This window comes from Ictalurus punctatus, unplaced genomic scaffold, assembly GCF_001660625.3.
Source record: "Ictalurus punctatus breed USDA103 unplaced genomic scaffold, Coco_2.0 Super-Scaffold_100046, whole genome shotgun sequence".
NCBI classification, from domain to species: domain Eukaryota; kingdom Metazoa; phylum Chordata; class Actinopteri; order Siluriformes; family Ictaluridae; genus Ictalurus; species Ictalurus punctatus.
The window spans coordinates 2,185,400-2,205,632 of NW_026521087.1; the positions used below are offsets into that span (position 1 = coordinate 2,185,400).

At 39.5% G+C, this 20,233-nt stretch overlaps 1 protein-coding gene across 3 annotated transcripts; it reads right to left on the reverse strand.

The window, feature by feature from the left end:
• Positions 1 to 248: 248 nt before the first annotated feature.
• On the reverse strand, positions 249 to 18,259 carry LOC128630087 (E3 ubiquitin-protein ligase UBR2-like). 3 transcript variants are annotated; one of them, XR_008394331.1, is made up of 8 exons: positions 18,052 to 18,259; positions 17,839 to 17,956; positions 16,619 to 16,672; positions 16,417 to 16,531; positions 14,641 to 14,748; positions 14,430 to 14,530; positions 14,131 to 14,304; positions 10,114 to 10,128 (listed from the first exon to the last, which is right to left on the reverse strand). XR_008394331.1 is itself a non-coding variant. In XM_053678630.1 (5 exons), the coding sequence occupies exons 1-4, from the start codon at positions 2,627 to 2,629 to the stop codon at positions 1,102 to 1,104; spliced, it is 354 nt and encodes a 117-aa protein (XP_053534605.1). In that variant the 5' UTR covers positions 2,630 to 3,288; the 3' UTR covers positions 249 to 330; positions 451 to 1,101. The 3 variants fall into 3 exon arrangements, 2 of the variants coding, with proteins under 2 accessions (XP_053534605.1, XP_053534604.1); XM_053678630.1 differs by lacking the exons at positions 10,114 to 10,128; positions 14,131 to 14,304; positions 14,430 to 14,530; ... (3 more) ...; positions 17,839 to 17,956; positions 18,052 to 18,259 and adding exons at positions 249 to 330; positions 451 to 1,112; positions 2,053 to 2,155; positions 2,296 to 2,435; positions 2,530 to 3,288; XM_053678629.1 differs by lacking the exons at positions 10,114 to 10,128; positions 14,131 to 14,304; positions 14,430 to 14,530; ... (3 more) ...; positions 17,839 to 17,956; positions 18,052 to 18,259 and adding exons at positions 1,290 to 1,999; positions 2,053 to 2,155; positions 2,296 to 2,435; positions 2,530 to 3,286.
• Positions 18,260 to 20,233: the final 1,974 nt, after the last annotated feature.

Consider the following 20,233-nt stretch of genomic DNA (forward strand, 5'->3'; position numbering starts at 1 on the left):
GTCAGGGTGCATGAAGAGGGGATCATAGCTCTCTGTAACACACATGTATCCTCCAGAAATAAGCACACTGGCAACTCAAACCTATCCACTTACTTGACTTGCACACTGTAAACCATAACCTTACCTGGATTGTGAGGGGGTCTTTTGCGGTTCTTGGACATGACCGTAGAGCGTTGGACAAAGGCAGCGAGCACCATGGCGGTGCCATCAGGTAGGATCTCCTGCGCTTCGTGACACAGGATACACATCTCCATCTGCCTCCTCTCTCCTCCTCTGGCACGCCAACGACGAGGTCCCACACACACCAGAGCACCGTCACATGAACTGGGGCTGTACCAAGCAGAGACGGATGGTTACGAGTACACTATAACCTTAATTTTATGTTAAGGTCCCTCTGAATTTGTTAAAATAATCAATGTTGAATAAATGGATTCATCTTTTTTTACTCACCAGGAAATTGCTAAAAAATGGCCTAGGATCCTCTCTACTCATTTACCCCAACAGAAAATGCTCGAAATGAATATGCAAGATAAAGAGTTTAAGGATGGGAATTTACTTATGTTATGTGAAGACCACCATTATATGCAAGAACTTTTAGGACAAAGAACAGACAACTGCTCAGCAAAGTTAAGGAGCTGTTGATGCATGCATTTACTGACATAAATGTACTGACTGGATATTGAGAATACAATACAAGTTGACTTATTAAGAACACTGTGTCACTACGAGCATGCTTAGGTACCTATGCTCTGCTGATGTAGAGGCTGAGGCGTCCAGATCCTCTGAATCCTGCGTGAGCAGATCTATGTACTTATTGATAAAATGACTCTGGCTCTCTAATGTTTGAGCCATGGTCTTTTTCCAGCACAGTTCAGCTTTCCTTTTTCTCTATGCTTTGTCTTTGTCCCACACAGTCTGCAACACACACACACACACACACACACACACACACACGTAGATTTAAGCTCTTCAACACTTTAAAGGGTAATGGTTAATATGTCAGTGGAATAGAAAGTTGCTCAAAGTCTGACCTCCTTGTGACAGTGCCCTGTTCCTTCACAGGGAGGTGCAGCAGCTGTGCACTCACGTTTCGTTTTAATGCTAACCACCATCTGTGTAGAAAAAGACACATAATTTAGGAAAATACTTCTACAAGAAAACGATACAGCAGTGCAGTTAGAACTACATGCACACACAATCAAAGTCTGCAAAACTAAGCAGATGTTCAATAGAACACATTTGTGCACTAAAAAGTATATACACACACACACACACACCATACCATTAAATACTGAAGATGCATTACAATTTTACTAACATTTAATTTGCCTGTTTCTCTTCAAAGTACATACTACAATACATCATCAGCCTTGGCCTACACCATGGCCTTCATATGTACATGTTCTGCCTGGTGCAGGTGTCCTGACAGTTTTCACTATATGGAAAATAAAATGCACACATCACAGTTCATGGAAGTTCAGTTTGTGTAGTAAGCATTCCTTACATGTCATTTAAATATTCATGTTGACATACAGCTTTTAAGTAACACGCACAATAATCCACATCAAGACACCCCTAGGGCCACCGACAGAAGATCAGCAGCAAAACCGCTTTGGGACAGTGAAGCATTTGTGCTTCACCGTGGTGAGAGGTGCTGCTTTGCCTACCGGCCACGCCACCTTGAGCGGTGTTGCACTGCTTGGATTTCAAACAGGTCTTGATGCAGCACTGCTTTAAACTTCATGGTAAAAACGCTCATCTTTTGTATGTTGCACCTACCTTCAGTGAGCGAATTGCAAAACATGCTAGGCTGCCACCTGGTGGACATATTAGGTGCACGCATAGAGAGAGTAAGGCAAATTGAAAACATAATCAAGATGTAATTTCACTTTAAGGATCCAGCGAATCATGTCTTTGTGCACTTCCAAGTGAGGCGTGCACTGCAAGGTCTCTAAAAGAGCCAGGATGCTTGTAGTGTTGCCGGGGGGTTCACCGGGACCTGTGATACAGCCTTGAGACTTTCTATTGTGTGAGATGATGTACAAAACTTACGGGAGATTTTGAGGGTGAAGTTGAAAGTAACTTCATCGTCATCCCCAATGTTCTCTAGCTGTTGCTGCTCCTCCAGCAGAGCCATGCCTATCAAGTGCAGCACCTGTAGCAACACACACATACAGAATTGTGAACACTACTCAGTCATTAAAAAGTGATGCTCATGAACACAGCATAGCAAGTGGAATTTTGTTGAATTTACTACACTATCATGTCATTTTAACAAAACATCAAAACATTTACCCTCTGCAGCATGGACTCAGACCAGTGTCCTCCACTGGGCTCCATAGCCCACTGCAGCACAGCTCCCAGCATGCCAAGCAGCACGTCACACTGCAGAATGTTTCCCAAGCTGGCAAACAGTGGGCAGAATGGAGGCAGGGCTACGACACACACAGACACTCACACTTCAGCAATCTGCATTCAACTGACCAATCATTTTCAGATATGACTACAATCACTGAAGAAATAGCTTACCTGGGTCCTCTCCATTCTGTCTCTTAAGCTTTCGCTGAGCTTCCTCTGCCTGTATCCAAAATAAACTACATAAAAATTTAGAAAAACCATTAGTGCTCATGTGACTAAAGAGAATGACTAAATCTGCCAAAAGCAGCACACCACCTTAAGGACATCCCCAGCACTAACAGCCAAATCAAAATGCAAACGGATAAGTGCATATATTGAGCTTCCAAAGAGCATTTCCTCATTAGACCACTAGGCACTCAAACTGGTATTTTGTCATTTATGTGCTTTTCTTTATCAATCACACAATCTGACAGAGGCTCTGCACTTAAGAGAAGGAACTAAAGAATGAAGTAACACGTGAGTTGCAGACAGTTTTAGTTACTGCGCAGCAGGAGCTCGGGTACATGCTTTAAGTAGTGAATTATTATTTACAAAAACTGTTTTCAGAATTGTAATGCTGTTCTCTCCAGGGAAGGGGTCACAATGTTAACGGATGTCTGCCCCAGAGACAATAACAGCACCGAGACTCTTCCCGTAATGTCTAACCTGAAATCTTCCTGTAATGCTGCAGACCGAGGGGTCCTGGTCCATGGCACCATGGAGGACATTTTAAGCTCATTGTAAAACACTGATTTTGAGTTTCTTGAAGCATTTGTGTGTTCATTTGGAAGTATGCTTGGCTCTTTATCTTGTTGAAAGCCAAGTCTGAACCTCCTGGCAAAGGCAAGCTAAAGGTTCTGGGCTAAAATGAAATTGCTCCACCTACCCCCTCTCTCTTACTTCATGTATACAGAGATCCCCAAACTATACACCGAAACCAGACCTCATTTCAGAACATCTCGAAGAAAAAACATTTTATGCCTACATATTTATTATATATCTATTTTGTAATTGCTTTTTTTATATTATGTGACTGTTGCCACTATTGTTTTTTATAATACTCAAGTGTTTAAACAAAGGAGTTAAAAGTATTATTTATTTATACACACCATGGTATCGAGTATTTTTGCTGGTATCAGTACCGACTACTAGATTTTTGGTATCGTGACATCCCTAGATTGGACATTCTAGGTTTGAGTTATAACAACTTCCTTTTTCATGGTGAAACTTCTAAATTTGTGAGAGCGCCACGCCCATGGCGAGCAGCAAAAATTCAAAAGCTTCGCAATTTAGCATCGTCAATGCCTGTAGATGAGACTGACTGAACGTGATGCCGATCTGATGAAAGCTCCAGGAGGAGTACCTTAAAGTACAAGGCCTGGAAATGGCAAAAAACGGAGGAAAAAATTAAGAGAAAAATCAAAATGCTGACTTCCTGCTGAGTTTAGTTTTGCCACACCTAAGTTAAATGACCAAATAAACATAATTTTGCCATACTTTAACAAGTGTGTGAAATAATAGTTTGAGCATTCCAATGATGTCAAATGTGCATTTAAAACATAGGGGGCGCTATGGAGCCTATGAGGCACAACTATGATAAAATGCAACATCACATCAATTAATGTCGTAAGACAAATGCATCTGCAAAGTTTCATGGATTTTCAGCCATGTTAAGTCTCTCAAAACACCAATGGAAACTTTTAAAATCCAACATTTCATCCAACATGACCAACTTCCTGTTGGGTGGAGTCAAATACAACCATGTGAACCTTGATGAACTTTGAGAGCAATGACTATGGTACATCACGTGCACATCGGAGCAACTTCACCCTGACCATCGCCTGCATTCGGGGGTGCTATGGAGCTCCTCGACCATGCCCTACGTAACTTAAATTTTCACCAGTGCTGGCGCGTTTGCCAAGTTTCGTGAGTTTTCAGGTACGTTTAGGCACTTAAAAACGACACGAATGCATGAAAAAATTAATAATAATTTAAAAAAGGAGCAGATCCAATAGGGCTTCGCAGCAGAGGTGCTTGGGCCCTAAAAAGCAGTATAAAGCACCAACAGAAGACACAGAAGCACAAAAGCGCAAAGGCAAGTAAGGATAATTACAGAAACGGTTACATTACAGAGATCCCCACAATGTGATCCATGACCACAGTAACATGACAAGAAGCTTCACCTCAGACCAGTCACCAATTGTTGTAGGAAGGTGAAAGTGGCTGCCTTAAAATATTTTTACCTCAAAGTGATTTGTAAACACACACACACACACACACACACACACACACACACACACAGTGGAAATGGTGCAGCAGAAGTCATGCACCTATTTTTTTTTGGGGGGGGGGGGGGGGGGGCCCTGATACTTTGTACCTGATGCATCATCTTTTATAATTGTGATTAATGGTCCATTAGAGAAGAAAAAATTCAGTTCCGTTCTTTGATTACTTATTTGGCATACAGTGAATATTCACACTTTAAGGCCATGTGGAACAATTTCCAAAATGCATTTAAATGGGGTAAATTGTGTACATTGAACCGAGAGTACTAGACATGTTTGCTAAAAGCAACACAAAGGCTTTATTCACACTGCAGGAATTTTATATTGTGTGTTTAGATTTTTTCTTTTAGACAGACTGATCACCTGCAAATTTGTTCTGGTGAGTGACAGGCATTCAAAATCTTTCTGCAGAACTCTGTTGAAGATTCTGTACATCAGAGTTTCATCTGAACTTCAACAAAACATTTCACTTGTATAGAGTTTTGTCTACGGCCATCAAGTAATCACATTTATAAGATTATTAATTAATCACGACAGCTCTACTGTGCACGTCTATTACACAACTATCAGTGCTGTTCTGCTGGATATCGGCTCATTTCTGGAGCAGAACAAACTAAAGTCCATTAGACTTACCTCTTGATCAATCATCACATGTTGGATTTCGGGTATTTCACTGCCTCTCGGTGTTGTACAACTGCAGGAGCCGTGGGAGGTGCTGATCAAGCCCTTCAAACAATGCCTTCTTTAAGTCAGGTGACACAAGCCTGCACAACTCAAACACAACCTGTTGAAGAGAACCAAATTTAAAATAGTCAAGAGACAAATCTCCACCATTCTGAAGGCATAAAGTACGTATTCATGTGTAAGCAAACATTTGTTTTATCTATGGAAAATAAATGAACATTAGAACAGATTTACTTGTCTCTGACTGAACAAAGCAGGCCATATTAAACTGGGTTAAATATACAAATCCTCACAGTTCACCAGTCCAATAGAATCTGTACAACACGTTAGCAATACTTCTGCTCTGTTTAGACCCAGAAAATATAAAATACTTTAGTATGAAATTTCTGTCGAGTGTCTACCATGGGGTCGGGATTTACGGTCTGTGAACACATGCTGATTACACGTGCAGGAAAAGCAACCCACACGTGCAACCCTGACCGAGTGAGAAAGACTCAAACGATTCAAGAAGAGGATTCTGAATCGGTTCATTTAAAGAATCATTACCAAAGCGCTTATCCGATTTCAATGGTTTGATAACAACAGCCCGTCTTACAGAGTGCTGCAGGAATGAGTCGTGAAACCCAGAAACGATTCAGCGTATTAGCACTTCCGTCAATGGGGTTTTGGGTTAAATGCCGGAAATAAGGTCTGTGGTGAACACAAGCTCAAGATGTTTTTACGTTTATCTCGACACACAGCCTAGTGAGAGACTTTTATTATTTTAAGGGACATTTCCTGAAGAAAATGTGAGTGGTGCTTGCTGTGGCAAAATTTGGATCGGGTGCCAATACTTTTGAGAGCTGCCCGTGAAGGGCGCCAATACTTTTGAGAGCCGACACTAAGGGCACCAATAGTTTTGAGAGCCGGACGCGTAGGGCGCCAATACATTTGAGAGCCGGCCGCGTAGGGCGGCGATAGATTTGAGAGCCGGCCGCATAGGGCGCCAATAGATTTGAGAGGCGGACGCGCAGGGCGCCAATACTTTTGAGAGGCGGAGATCTAAAAATAGTAGTGATACACAAGCTTGGTTGCAGTCGTGTTGATTAAGGAAAGCTACAAGGTTACAGATGTGAGGTTCTGACCTTTACGGTACAGTGAGGATGAGCAGAACATCTACACAGCATGGAGCTGTGAATAGACTCAGTGTCTGTGGACTCGTGTACACACAGTTTGGTGAGATTATGCTACAGGAACAGTCAAAATACACCACGGCCTTGAATGTTTTGGCCCCGTCGTAAACACTGAACAATCACAACTACTCTGTTGAGAGCGAGAAATGACCTCACAGAGTGGTGCGTGTTGACGTCCATTTTATATAGTTACTGTTTCTGATAGAAAATCGATCTCCCTCGCGCGCTCTCAATTCTGCACTGTAACAGTGTGGGACAGAGACCCAAACAGCAAGGTGAAAATGATCTCTCTGCAAAACATGCGTAAAAGTCGTTTAAACAGATTACACAGGGTCTCTTTCTCCTGCAAGGGGTATGTCAACTTCAGACCAGAACTATATACCCACCCAGCTACCAACACGCACACACACACGCGTGCACACACACTAATTCAGCCACTTAAAAACAGCAAGGACTTTTATAAACAATTAAAAATAGACTATAATATGAACGTTTTAACAAATTAATAATAGCGCAAAAAACACAGCAGTTAAAACACTGTAAATACCCTCCTTTATCAAAAGTCTGCTCTTGCGCCCACACTCTCGCTCTGATGCCAGCTGGAGCCGCCTCTTCATGGACCCCTCGACCTCCATCTCTGCAGCTTTAGCCGTGAGGAGGTTTCTATGAACTGCAGCTTTGGAATAAAGCAACATATATCGTACAGTCATTATGAATCTTAAGCATTAATTACACTTATACCACGGTCAGTGTGAATACTGGATCCTGATTGGCTGGAAGGTGTGCATTATAACTGTATATTATTATTAAAGTCCATGGGTGTTTATTTTTTGTTCTTCTGCTGTTTTTCTTTCGTCTTTGTAATTCACTCACAATCTGTTTAAAGACCCTCTCAGCGGGGATATGACACTGATTATTAATCAATTTACACCTTGTTTTCCAGATTTTATAGTTAACGGTGCATATAACAAACCAGTAAAAGTATTTTACTTTTTTTTGGATAAAAAAAAAAAAAAAAAAAACACTGTCCTTATAAAACCTTTCTAAAAAGCAACTAACTGCGCATGCTCCACAAATCTAAGATATCATATACACATGAATAATTAATAGTGCAAAGAAGACTGGTCTGTTCTTAATGAGAAAAGGTAAAATCCCAACTAAGATGAGTTCACTGTGAAGAAAGGTATAAAAGGGGCTTGTGTGTGTTTGCATATTTTAGAGTTTCTGCAGAGTGAATCACTTTATTGATTCAATAAAGTTTGATAATTTTTTGCCATCTACAAACCCTCTGTCTCTGAAGTTTTATTTTAACTTAGGCTGGAAAGATTGTTTCCATGACATTTTGAGGGCTGAAAAGTACTTCTTCTAGCCAGAGACCCCTGTAATTGTAAGGATATATTCCACAACCCCCCTACAGGCCATGAGACAATAGTCATTCTAGTTAAAGGAGATGAAACAGACCAGCCTTATAGCATACACACATCACCTATTGATGATGTGAAAAGATCTAGGGAGAGGTTTCAGACAGCACTAGACTGCTCAGTGAGGCGATATAACAGCTGCACTGCTGCCACCTAGTGGATACTAATGTCCACCACCTCATTTAAAATGTCAATAAACTATCACTTGTACGTTTATAATTACATAAACTGTTCACATACTACTGAACATAAGTATTAGTACTTAGTGTGTATGTAGTCTACTATAATTGTACCATACATTTCTGTCCTAAAAAAACATTCAGAATACACTCCACTCTGCCCACTTTTTAGTGGATTTTAGGATTATGTTCTTAAAACAGCTTTGCCTTTCATTAATAAAAATAATAAATAAATAAATAAATAAATAAGCTTGTTTTTAAGCATGACACTTCCAAATTCACTCTGATTAAATAATTACTTTAAATAGAAAACGTATTTTCCCTGTACTTTAGAGACATTGTACTGTTTGTGAAGAACAAACGCGATCTCATGATGGAAATCATCAACTTTTGAGATTATACTGGGGGGAGATCCTATATAAGGATTTTTTTTATAAAAAAAAAAAAAAAAAAAACACGTTTTGTGTGTGTAGTTTAATTATTTACAGCCAAAGCCTCCTAGAAAATACATCCTAAAGAGGTGTGTGTTGCCAACAGAGAAGCGCTATGATCGTCCAAACAAAAGTGAACTGAAAAAAAACGATCGTGTTGGAAGGTAAGCTTTTTGGACAAACGCCACCAATATGCTCATGTCTGTAAGTGTTTTGACCATATATTGGTCATATCTTTAAAAAGTCCTTTTCCTCTCACTCAGGTATTTCTTCTACCAGAAGGAGTGGGGGAGGTTTCATTTCCCTGGAGAGAAACGTAAAAAGCTACACTCGTCCCCCCAGGTACCGTTACTCTTTTTGTTCCTTACAGTGTCATGTGACTAATACACTTGTTTTTTCAATCTTCACGAAAAATTTGCATACTAGCCTCCGCCTGTAAGTTACATCCAGATGATTCATATTTGTATGAAGGATTTTTTTTTTAATCGCATGCATTTTTATAAAAATGACGTTTTGTGTGTGTAATTTAATTATTTACAGCCAAAGCCTCTGAGAAAATACGTCCCAAACACGTATGTGGTGCCGACAGAGAAGAAGTGCTATGATTTAACGTGGGAAATCCGACATGACTTGACAAACAGCATCATTCCTGCAAAAATAACCTACATGAAACATGACATAAGCAAATGACTTTAACGTCCATGTCACGTGAACTTTTAAGATTTTTATCTAATAATGCAGGTAGGCTGCACGATTATGGCCAAAATGATAATCACGATTATTTTTGATCAATATTGAGATCTCGATTATTGATCACGATTATTGATTGATTTTAGGGACAACATATTTTTATTGCACTTTCACATTTAAATGAACTGACCGCTGCTTTCACCTCCATGTTGTGCTACATTCCTGCTAACGTACAAATCTTTAACAGTGTTTACAGGAGGAGAGACGCAAGACCATTTCTTTTAGGAGCACTTGTGCTCCTAATTACAAAAATTTAGGAGCACAGTTGAAGTTTAGGGGTTTTTTGTTTTCTAAACATTTTTTCTTTTTTTTTTTAGAGATGGTAACATTAATGTGCCACAATATAAGTAAATATAAGTAGGCATGAGAAAACTTGAGCTGGTCAATTATGACAGAATTTAGGAACATAGTGTGAGTCATGACACATTAATTTACCTTCTGATAAACTAAATCTAATATTTTCAGTTCATTTTACAGACTGTATGCACAAAACAACCGTTAACCTGTTTACCTTGTAAACAAATACAATAAACCTCAATGCTCAGTGTTTGAAGTCTGCTCCTCTTAAATATATTTAAAGCTGCACTATTAGACATTTCCACTGTCATGGTTCTGGGCTGGAGTCAGTTCTCGAACCGCTCTGTGTGTATTGTGTAGATATCTGAATAATCTCATATAGGATGTGATTGGGTGAGTTCATTTACCCGTCAGATGCAGAGCGCTTTAGTTTAATGGTGTTCATTAGGGTTGCTCCGATCAGGATATTTACAGCTGAAACCGGTCCAGATACCAATCTTTTCTTGTTTAAGCTTTAAATCAGGAGGTCATAAACAGTTAAATGTTCTCTCTCTGCTCATGGTAACTGTTAACTGAATTAAAATAATAGCAATGAGAAATACTGTTGGTTAATTGATAAATATAATATTTATCAATAAAGCATAAAATATTTATTTTTAAATATCTTAAACAATAAAGAGTCCTAATTAAAAGTAGACTAACACAAAAATGATCCATATTAGGAAAAAGGCTAATAGCTTTCTAAGGAAATAGCGAACCAAGATTAATGTCAAACAGGATAGCTCAACACACACACACACACACACTTTTATTTCGCATTATTTAAAAGTAATTTAAGTGTTATTTACCATAATTATGAACACAAGTTGTTGAGTTGACAATCATTTTAAAATTCCGTTGCTACATTTAGATTTTCTGCAGTAGAATACAGCCTTTTAAACCAGGAAAAATTACTCATTTTAAGTCGTATAACATTTGTAATAACTAAAAAACGGTGTAATTACCAGTCCTTCCTCCCCACAAGAGAGTTTTAGGAAAGCTTTTAACCATCTGTAGGTACTGTATTTGTCTGTGTTTGAGCGCCATCTGGAGGACAGATGCCATTTTGAATTGAAACTCATGCCATCTTCTAATTGTCAAAGAGGAAAATGTAGCGCCGATGTTCATCTCACTACCCAAACTGAACTGGTATTCTTCCACTGAAAATAGTACCGTGTCTTATGTTGAAAAGTTTATTGTACTTTTCGTTACGTTTATTGTACTTTTTATTTGACTTTATATAATATGAAATAATATAATTTACATTTTAAAATAAACGTGTGCGTGGGTTGATACAGCGTGAGGGAGGTTTTTCAAACTGCGCTTTCCTCAGGAGTATACAGTCACAGTAAGGATGTTTAAGCAAAATCTGATATTTATTTTTATAGTTCTGTTTAGAATTGTGTTCTTGTTTTTAAACTAATGCTAGTTAAATCGTTTGTAATAAGTAACGAGCAAATGCCAGCCGGTTTTAGTCAGATAATTACCTTATCTAAATTATAATAATCGAATTGTTCAACAAGTTTTGTACATGAAAAAAGTATTAAAAGTGCTTTGAGTATGGAAATTCTATGAATTACATAAAAAAAAAACCCTTTTGGTCATAAGCGCCTCGTTTTTTTTGCCCCCCACCATGCGTAGCATGACGGTTCCACATAACATTTTTTTATTTGTTTTAACACACACAAAATTTGTATTCAATCTTCTTAATGTATTCCCAAGACGAGCTTAACTCTGCTTTATGAAGAAGAAAAAAAAAAAAAAAAAAAAAATTAATCGACACGTTTTTGTTAACAAGAAAAAGCGCTAACCGTCACTGCACGAGGCAGTCAGCGCTGTGTGGTGCGTGCTCATGTTTGACCTTCACAAATTGGGACAAGTTTGCATTCATTGTTGTTATTTTAGTGTATATATATTCATAGATATACTTCTGTGGAAAAAAAATTAACTGGACCATGTCCGGACGTCGATCCAGATCCAGATCCCGTGCGCAAGGACCGCCTCCGCAAGAACCACCTGCGCAGGACCCGATCAAGCAACTCCTCAATAACGCCACTGTTTTGTTCGGGTAACGTCTGAACTTATTCACTCTTATTCTCTGTCTCTCTGCGCGTTCATTACGCACCTGTTTGACTGACTGTGTTTAACGTGCAGCGCAGCACAAACAGTAAGATAACTAACTCAAGCACGCTTAGCTGCGCTGAATGCTCCAGCAGATCCAGCAGCTGGCCAAGATTAGAGCGGAGGGAGCCAAAGTGACTCTTGAGCAGAATGTACTACACTGAAATACTTCAAGCTGCTTTCACACCTTACCAGCCCCTGCCCCGGTCAGAGTAACTCTTCTGCACTGTAGCTTTGTAGATAGAAGTTGGTTTAGTTCGAGATGGTGTCGTAACCCTCAGGTTCGAGTTTAAAGCAGAAGAAGTGTTACAGGAACTTGTCATTAATCTCTCACTAGCTGCGTTTACATGGACAACAATAATCCACTCTTGATCCGATTAAGACCATACTCTAATTAAGAAACTACCATGTAAACAGCAATTTTTTACCTTAATCTAATTAAGGTCATAATCGAAGTAAGCAATAATCTAATTAAGACAGGTGCAGTATTCCTGTTTTAGTGGCATTATGGACGTGTATTACACACATGTAAACACCTTAATCACATTATGAACGTCGTGTGAGTTTTCACCGCATTTTGTGACAGGACACGATCACACACGGCAGTTTTACGGCGAACAAGAGAGCTCGGCTGTATCCCAAATCACATACTTTCCTACTACAGGCCTGTAATGGGGAAAAATACATGTATCTCGGCTGCTGGGACGCAGCCCACGGCTTCAAGCAGTTGTGTATTCGCATGTATAGCATGACAAATAATTAACTGCACTTGAATCGTTCATAAAAAAAATTTAATAAAAACATGTAAAACTGTATACGGTTCCATAACGAAGACGAACTGTATGCTGATATGTGAAATTCTGGAGGGACGTCGGACGGCGTGGCACGGTGACGTAATGACGCGGGCTGTTAATCTAATTATGTTCTAAAACATGTAAAACAGGAACATGAAAGGAATATTCTAAAAGCGACGCATGTAAACACCTTAATCACATTATTATCTTACTCAGAGTAAGGTCAATAATTAGATTACTGCTGTCCATGTAAACGTAGTCACTGTGACCCGAAAGCTGCTTGTTGGATGTTTAATGTAAGATTAGAAAGTTCAGCTGGTTTATCTCCTCTCAGGTGTGTGTAAAACAGAACCTTGCTGTGTCCTTGCAGTGTGTGATTTCTATTTCATCTGTGTCTTTTCAGGAGGAGGTGGAAGACGTCACCAAAAGCTTTGTGATGGGATGAATTTATTTTTTTTTAAATAAAAAGTTTCCTTGAACAACCAACACCTGCCTGACTGTACGAGTATTTACATGAACCAGCCGCAGAAAATTATGCAAATTAATAAACAGCGTGTGATTTCTATTTCGTCTGTGTGTTTTCAGATGAAGGACGTGGAAGACGTCACCAAGTTGTGTGAAAAGCTTGTGATGTTTGTTTGTGTTTCTTGATATTGTTGTACTGAATGAATTAAAAGACTTTTACTCTGCAACACTGACTTCTTGACTGACTGTGCCGATGATGCCAAACACGCCACGCTGAACTCCTGAGCCTGAACAAACACACACACACTCCCCTCAGTATACACTTCTGGTACACACTATTTTGGATTAACTACGTGTTGTTGGAGATTAAGTGTTTAATGTTTAAAATTAAATTTAAAAATTAAATCTAAATTGTTGCCATGGAGACAACACCTGAAATACAGAGCTTGCCGGTCAGCAGGAAGTTCCAGAGAGAGTTACATGGCACCTTGGAAGTGTTTCCAAAGTCCACAAAGAACACCTGTACACACACACACACACACACACACACACACACACACACACACGTGTACACTCAATGTGCAGTTTTCCTGTAACCTCTCCATTCTCCATCACGGAGGTTTAGTAGGTGTACGTGTGTGTGTGTACAGATGTTACCTCCACATTACTCCCCATGACATGCAGTATTTTGGCTCTGTAGTAGTTCCCAGGTTTGGTGTGAGTTTCAGAGAAAGGGGCGAGACACAGAAGATTTGGATAAAGTGAGACAGGAAGTGAGCAGAGCACCCGTGTATTAACGGCCACTGTCAGCCACCTCTGTTTCTCCAGACTTGCCTCGTGAGCCTGGAAACCCCACTTCCATGACCCACACACACACACACACACACACACACACACACACACAGTGAGTGAGAGAGACACAGAGAGAGAGACCTGTAACAGAACAGCACTAATGTACAGAACATCATCTAAACATCACACTGTCTAGGGGATGTGGTCACATGACTACTCTCACTTAAAATGTAACTATGACTCATCTGATGATGCTCGCTGCAGTGTGTGTGTGTGTGTGTGTGTGTGTGTGTGTGTGTGTACCGTGTATATCTGAGGTGTGAGATACACTACCCCCCTGCCCAAGTCTCCACCTCTCCAGCGGGTTAAACGTTGAGATGGAGAGGAAGTCTCTGCTGCGTGAGGAGGAGAGACAGAGAGACCTCTGGGAGAACGCCAGAACCTCTCATTGACGAGCGGTAGAACTCTACATAGGCCCTGATACACACAGACCCACAATACATGTTTATAGAAAATCACAATTAAACACACACACACACACACACACACACACACACACACACACACACACACACACACACACACAGTGGTGTCACACACACCTGGAGCTGTCAAAGGAGATGGATTTGACTTAATCACAGTGTCTGAAGAGAGACTGGAGCTGTTTATAGTAGAGGAATGCAAATGGAGGGAGATTACACACCTGAGAGAGAGAGAGAGAGAGAGAGAGGGAGAAATATTATTATTAATAATAATAATAATAATAAAAATATTATTATTAATCCCCTAGTTAAATGGAAGCTGACTGAATACCACTATGGTGGTCCTGGGGTTGTTTTCATAGAGCTCCTTGGAGGTGAGCTCCTCGTCCACAGTTCCCTGGAGGAAGCAGTTCGGATAAAATGCGCCTGCAATCGCCACCTGAACAACGGAAACATCACTGATACTTAATAATAATTATTATTTATTTTCTGCAGGAGTAAGTTACACTTCTTGGACTTTGTCGTCATGGTGACAATTTTAAACTCTGCATTTGCAATTTTACTTTGGATGCTTGTGCTTCTAAGGCTGTGAATTATGACTAATATTTATATTTACTGTATATCAGGGGTGCACACACTTTTTTGACTTGCGAGCTACTTTTAACATGATCAGTCAAAGAGATCTACCTACACTAAAAATGCAAAACATTTATATACACTGCGTATACTTATATATATATATATACACACACACACACACACACACTATATGTTCATGTATCTTGCATAACTGCATGAACCCTTATGGGACGCTACAATTCAGTACATTTTTGGTCATTACCTTACTCTGACGACGTGCACTGAATAGAATCAGCCAGGGTTGCATAGTCCATAGTAAGTTCCAGAACTGTCCATGAGCCCTGGACTTCAGCTGAATGTCAGTCTGTAGTTTCAAAATCTCATCCTCCACTTCAGACGAGTTCAGGTGAAACAGCGCTGCAATTTTCGATGCGAGTGAATCAACCTCAACATTGTCCCTAAACGGGTAGCACATGAATGTGGCGAATGCCTCCAATAAAGCAAAGTCTTGAAAGCGTCTGTCAAACTCTGACCGACAGCTGTCAATCTGCTCCGTGTAGCGTGCAATGTTAAATTGCGCACAAGCCTTCCGCTGCGTCTCCAGCTCTGACGCGAGGTTTTGGAAGTTCCCAAAAACATGGCGCTGCAGCTTTGAGAACAGAAGTTGCATTTTCCGTTTAAAGGCATTAACTGCCTTTAATTTTTGTCTTTTCCTTGCAGCTCCAAATTAAGTTGGTCAGATCGGTTAAAAATGCTCGGTTAAAAAAAGTCCAGCAGCCACTGATCATCATTGACTTGGGTGTATTCTGCATGTTTAACAGCAAAAAGAAACTCGCTTATCTCCGGACAGAGCTCTCGAAATCTCTGCAGGAATTTACCCCTACTAAGCCATCTCACGTCAGTGTGTAGCAGGAGCTGATTGGTCGCAGTCTGCCTTCTCCAGATGTGCACGGAACAGCCGTCTTTGAAGTGATCTAACACGTATAGAACAGGCGATCTTTGTTGCCACATCCATGATCTCTTTCACGTTTAGCATTCTTGCGCATAAGGCTTGTTGGTGTACTATGCAGTGGTAGTTAAGGAAGTCAGGGAAAGCATCGTCTTCCCTGCACTTGGCAATGAATCCATTTGCGCTGCTCAACCATTGACTGATATCAATTTGCACACTGGAGCTGGGTTTTCTCAATGAAGTCTTTAAAAGACTGAAAAATGTCCTCTCCCCGCGATTTCGCTCGCTAGCCTTTAGCACTGGCGCGCTTGATCGCACACGTGTGGTGAGAGAAAAGACGAGATCTCAGACTGGCTGCCCTGTACGTCAACTAACATCTTTTTTTTTTTTTAATGGCAATCTACCCGCACTTCCTTTGCGATCGACCGGTCGATCGCGATCGACATATTGGGCACCGCTGCTGTATATATTTTGACCTGAAGAAAAAAGCCTCTTTATACACATATGCTGTTAAACTACACCTGCTCTACTCGTGTGTGTGTGTGTGTGTGTGTGTGTGTGTGTGTGTGTGTGTGTTACCTGCACTATGAATTTGTGTGTGTGTGCGCGCTGGTGTAGTCAGAGGAAGTTTCGCTGATGTGCATGTTGAATTGCGACACTCGATTCTTCAGATCCTCAAACAACTCGGCCACCTCTAACACACACACACCAAAAATGATAGTTAGGGATCTGTGTCAAGAAGTGTGTGTATAGATGTGTGCGAGTGAGTGAGAATCAAAACCTCTTGTATCCGTTTGATCTGAATGCAGTTCTCTTTGCCCCACTCCAGCTCATCCTAAAACACACACACACACATCAGTACCACTTTATTTATTTCTATAATCCAACACGTTATAATTCAACATAACGGTCACGATCTCCTGCCTCCCATACGCCGTGTACCAGTTTAATCTATTTCCTTATTTGGTCAGTGCTTTCTGTTCTTATTTCGATGTCTTCTCTCTCTGACTGGTTCCTATTTCTTAAATTGTGCACTCTATCTGTACACTACACACTTGGCCATCTAACACCTGGATATTTGAAGAGCATAGAAACACACACACACACAACCTGCGTGAAGTTGGACCCCCCACCAACACAAAACATCGGCAGAATAGTTTGTGTTGGTTTGTGCCGTAAATATTTTCGTTTGTGCTGCGTCAGTTCTGGAGATATTAAAAGAATATTTATAGGTCATTCTGGGTTCACTCAAACCCCCCACATGCTCCAAATTCACCCCAAATGGTCTCAATAATTATAATTCAAAAGAAGAAGACTATAACGCCTAAACCTAAAAAAAATTAATGTGTTTGACCGGTAGTGTATGTTTCCAATGCAAGTGCTATAGTACAGGTGTGCTGGGTTATATCTTACATAGGTCTATTAGGTTATACACGTGTCTATATGTAGTGGTTGTCAGTAAGTATACAAGAATAAGTATATAGTTATGTATCTCTTTATTTTCCTTTATTTACGTAGTATTGTTTTGGTAACCCCCCCCCCCCCTTTTATTTGATTTTTTCTGCCAAACGACTGCCACACTACAGTCCAGTAGGTGGCGGTAATGCATCTTTAGCCTTAAAACAAAAGAAAACTATAGCGCCTTAACCCACACTGCGCATGCGCGAAGCCGGATGACTCAGCCATTAAACTAGTAAAAGAGCTCTAATTAGCCAGTGAAGCTACATGTCGTTCAGCCACGTCCACTAATAAAAGTAAATCGTGTAATATTCTCAGACTGGGCAGTTATTGACAGTGAATTCATCGTTTTAAATAGAATCAAAAATAACATCGACCTATTTGCTAATCTCATTTCGATTAGCTTGCTCATTAATTACACTGCGCATGCGTGGACTGGACTGCCTCCTCAAAAGCTAGCACCGCTAGTATATTTGTATAATATTAACATTAATATTGAACCAGAGGAGTGAATAAAAAAAGTTATAAAATGTTATTTCTCACTTCTTCTCTGTGCGGGTGTGAGTTATCTTTGGTCGGTTCCTCGGTGATTCGGTCATTAGTGAATCGAGCTCTGAGAGTGAATCAGTGCGCCGTCTCCGCCTGCTTCATACTGATACACCTGAAATACAGGTGTTAACACCGTTAACTACACACATACACACAATACAGCACAAAACAGAACGGGTTCGGTTACACAGAACCGAATAAACTCACTTTAGTTTGGGTCCAAACGGGCCAGAACTAACACTAACAACGCTTTCTGCTCCTCACTTCGACTTCTCGCGCTCGCGGTGACGTCACCAACGTAACGGACGTTGACGTAAATTTGAATATTTGAGGAGAAAATAAAATAAAATAAACCCAAATATTATTTCATAAAAAGCTTCATTATTCTCTTCTTCTTAAACACGATAGAGGATAAGATATACAAATACATAAAAAAAAACCAGCTTTATCATTATTTTAAATCAAATCCACTTTAAAAGTGCTCCTTCCTAATTACATTTTAATTAAAAATATACTTCGTCTTACTCTTGTTCAATTTATTTGTTTAAATTAATATTTAATTCATCGATGATTGTAGACGTGTTGAGGTTTCACGTTCTTTGTGCTTTATTATCATAAATATACACTTTGTTTAAACTTTTGAGTTTGGACACAAAATGTAAACATTCCTCATGAATCCAGAACATTCATTTGTTTATTATTTAGAAAGTAATAATTAAACAGCTGAATAAAATGATCAGATTAATCACTTGCAACATTTGGGATATGAATTTCTTGTATTAAGTGAGGTTTTTAATTATACACAGATATAAATAGATTTTATTTATTTGTAGTTTTCATATTTGACTCAGAACATTACACTACATTTATTTAATCAACTATTTATCAAGTTTTTTTAAAAAAAATATTTAACTGAATGATTCTGTCCAAGATCAATAAAAATCTTCAAATAATCTATCAACACCATCAATACATCTAATAAGTAAATTAAAAATCTATATTTATCCAGCTGATCTATTGACTGGTTTGTTGAAAGTTTTACAGCTTCGGCAGGTAAAGAAGCCGTGGCTTTAATCTTATCTTCTGATTTCTATTGATGATTAAATGACAAAATACAGAATTAAAGAATATCTTTATTTAAATTCACAATCATTTCAAAATATGGACTACAAGTCATTTCTACAAGTGTTCATACAGACAGAAAGACCAGAGATGAAACAGATTTAACAGATACAGGACAATTAGGACAAGGAAAGTGAGAGAACTAGAATGATCATTTATTTATTATTTTTTTAAAAATTACAACTGTGTTCAAGATCACAGCAAAAAGACAGTAGAGGAAACATAAAGGAAAAAAACAATTTCACATTTCCTGTTTAAATTCAACAGTAAAATCACATGAACTGAAGACATTGTGACTTTTTGAAACCGGTCGTTACGTTTTTGAGTCAAACAGAGCAGGTAGTGATGAAGAAGCTGCCTCGAAAGATCATTTCTGTTCCTCGAAGAGTAAAAAAAAAACATGAAATCCTAAATGTATGAAAAATAAACATTATGTACATTTTAATTCTAAGTACAGTGAACCTGACGGAGAGTGAAGCTCACAGAGGCGAAGTGTTCACGCTACAGCAAATTTCACCGGTTGACGCTAAACTCGCTCACTTAGAAGGTGCGTTTCTCTGACCCGTGATATTCCTAGCACTGTGTGTGAAAGCTCCTGACGTGCGTGTATGTCCATGTGTACATAGTACCAATGGTCTGGAAGTACTCTTGTGTCCGAGTTTCTCGTTCTCCTGAAACACACACACACACACACACACACACACACACACACACACACACACACACACACACACACAGTGGAATTGTAGGGGACTCATTTACAAACAAACATGACTACAAAAGACCGTACAAAACAATTTCGTGCAACTGCAATTTCACCAATGCAAGTAGATTTCTGCAAAGAAAAGCACCAAAAAAAACTCAAATTCTGTAAGAAGCCGCAGCCAAAATAAATAAATAAATAAATAAATAAATAATAAAATAAAATAAAAATAAATTAATAAAGAACTCTGCAAAATCGTGTACGGACTGATAATTGCTATTTAAAAGGGAACATCATTAAATGACAACACTGCAAGAGACGGTCAAGAATTAAATCATACACATACACACACTCTCACACATACACACACACACACACAGTCACACACACAGACACACACAGACAAGCACACTCTCACACAAGCACACTCTCACACAAGCACACACACAGACACACACACACAGACAGACACAAACTCACACATACACACACAGACACACACTCTCACATACACACACACTCACACACAGACACACACTCACACTCAGAGATTCACACACACAG

What these genes read in the sequence shown, in the direction of transcription:
- LOC128630087 (XM_053678629.1), bottom strand. Translation starts at nt 2,629, where the DNA reads ATGAGCACTAATGGTTTTTCTAAATTTTTATGTAGTTTATTTTGGATA. An exon ending in CTGAGTCCATGCTGCAGAGG is followed by an intron (nt 2,156 to 2,295) that starts GTAAATGTTTTG and finishes GTGTTGCTACAG; the next exon opens with GTGCTGCACTTGATAGGCAT. An exon ending in CTTCACCCTCAAAATCTCCC is followed by an intron (nt 2,000 to 2,052) that starts GTAAGTTTTGTA and finishes GCTGTATCACAG; the next exon opens with GTCCCGGTGAACCCCCCGGC.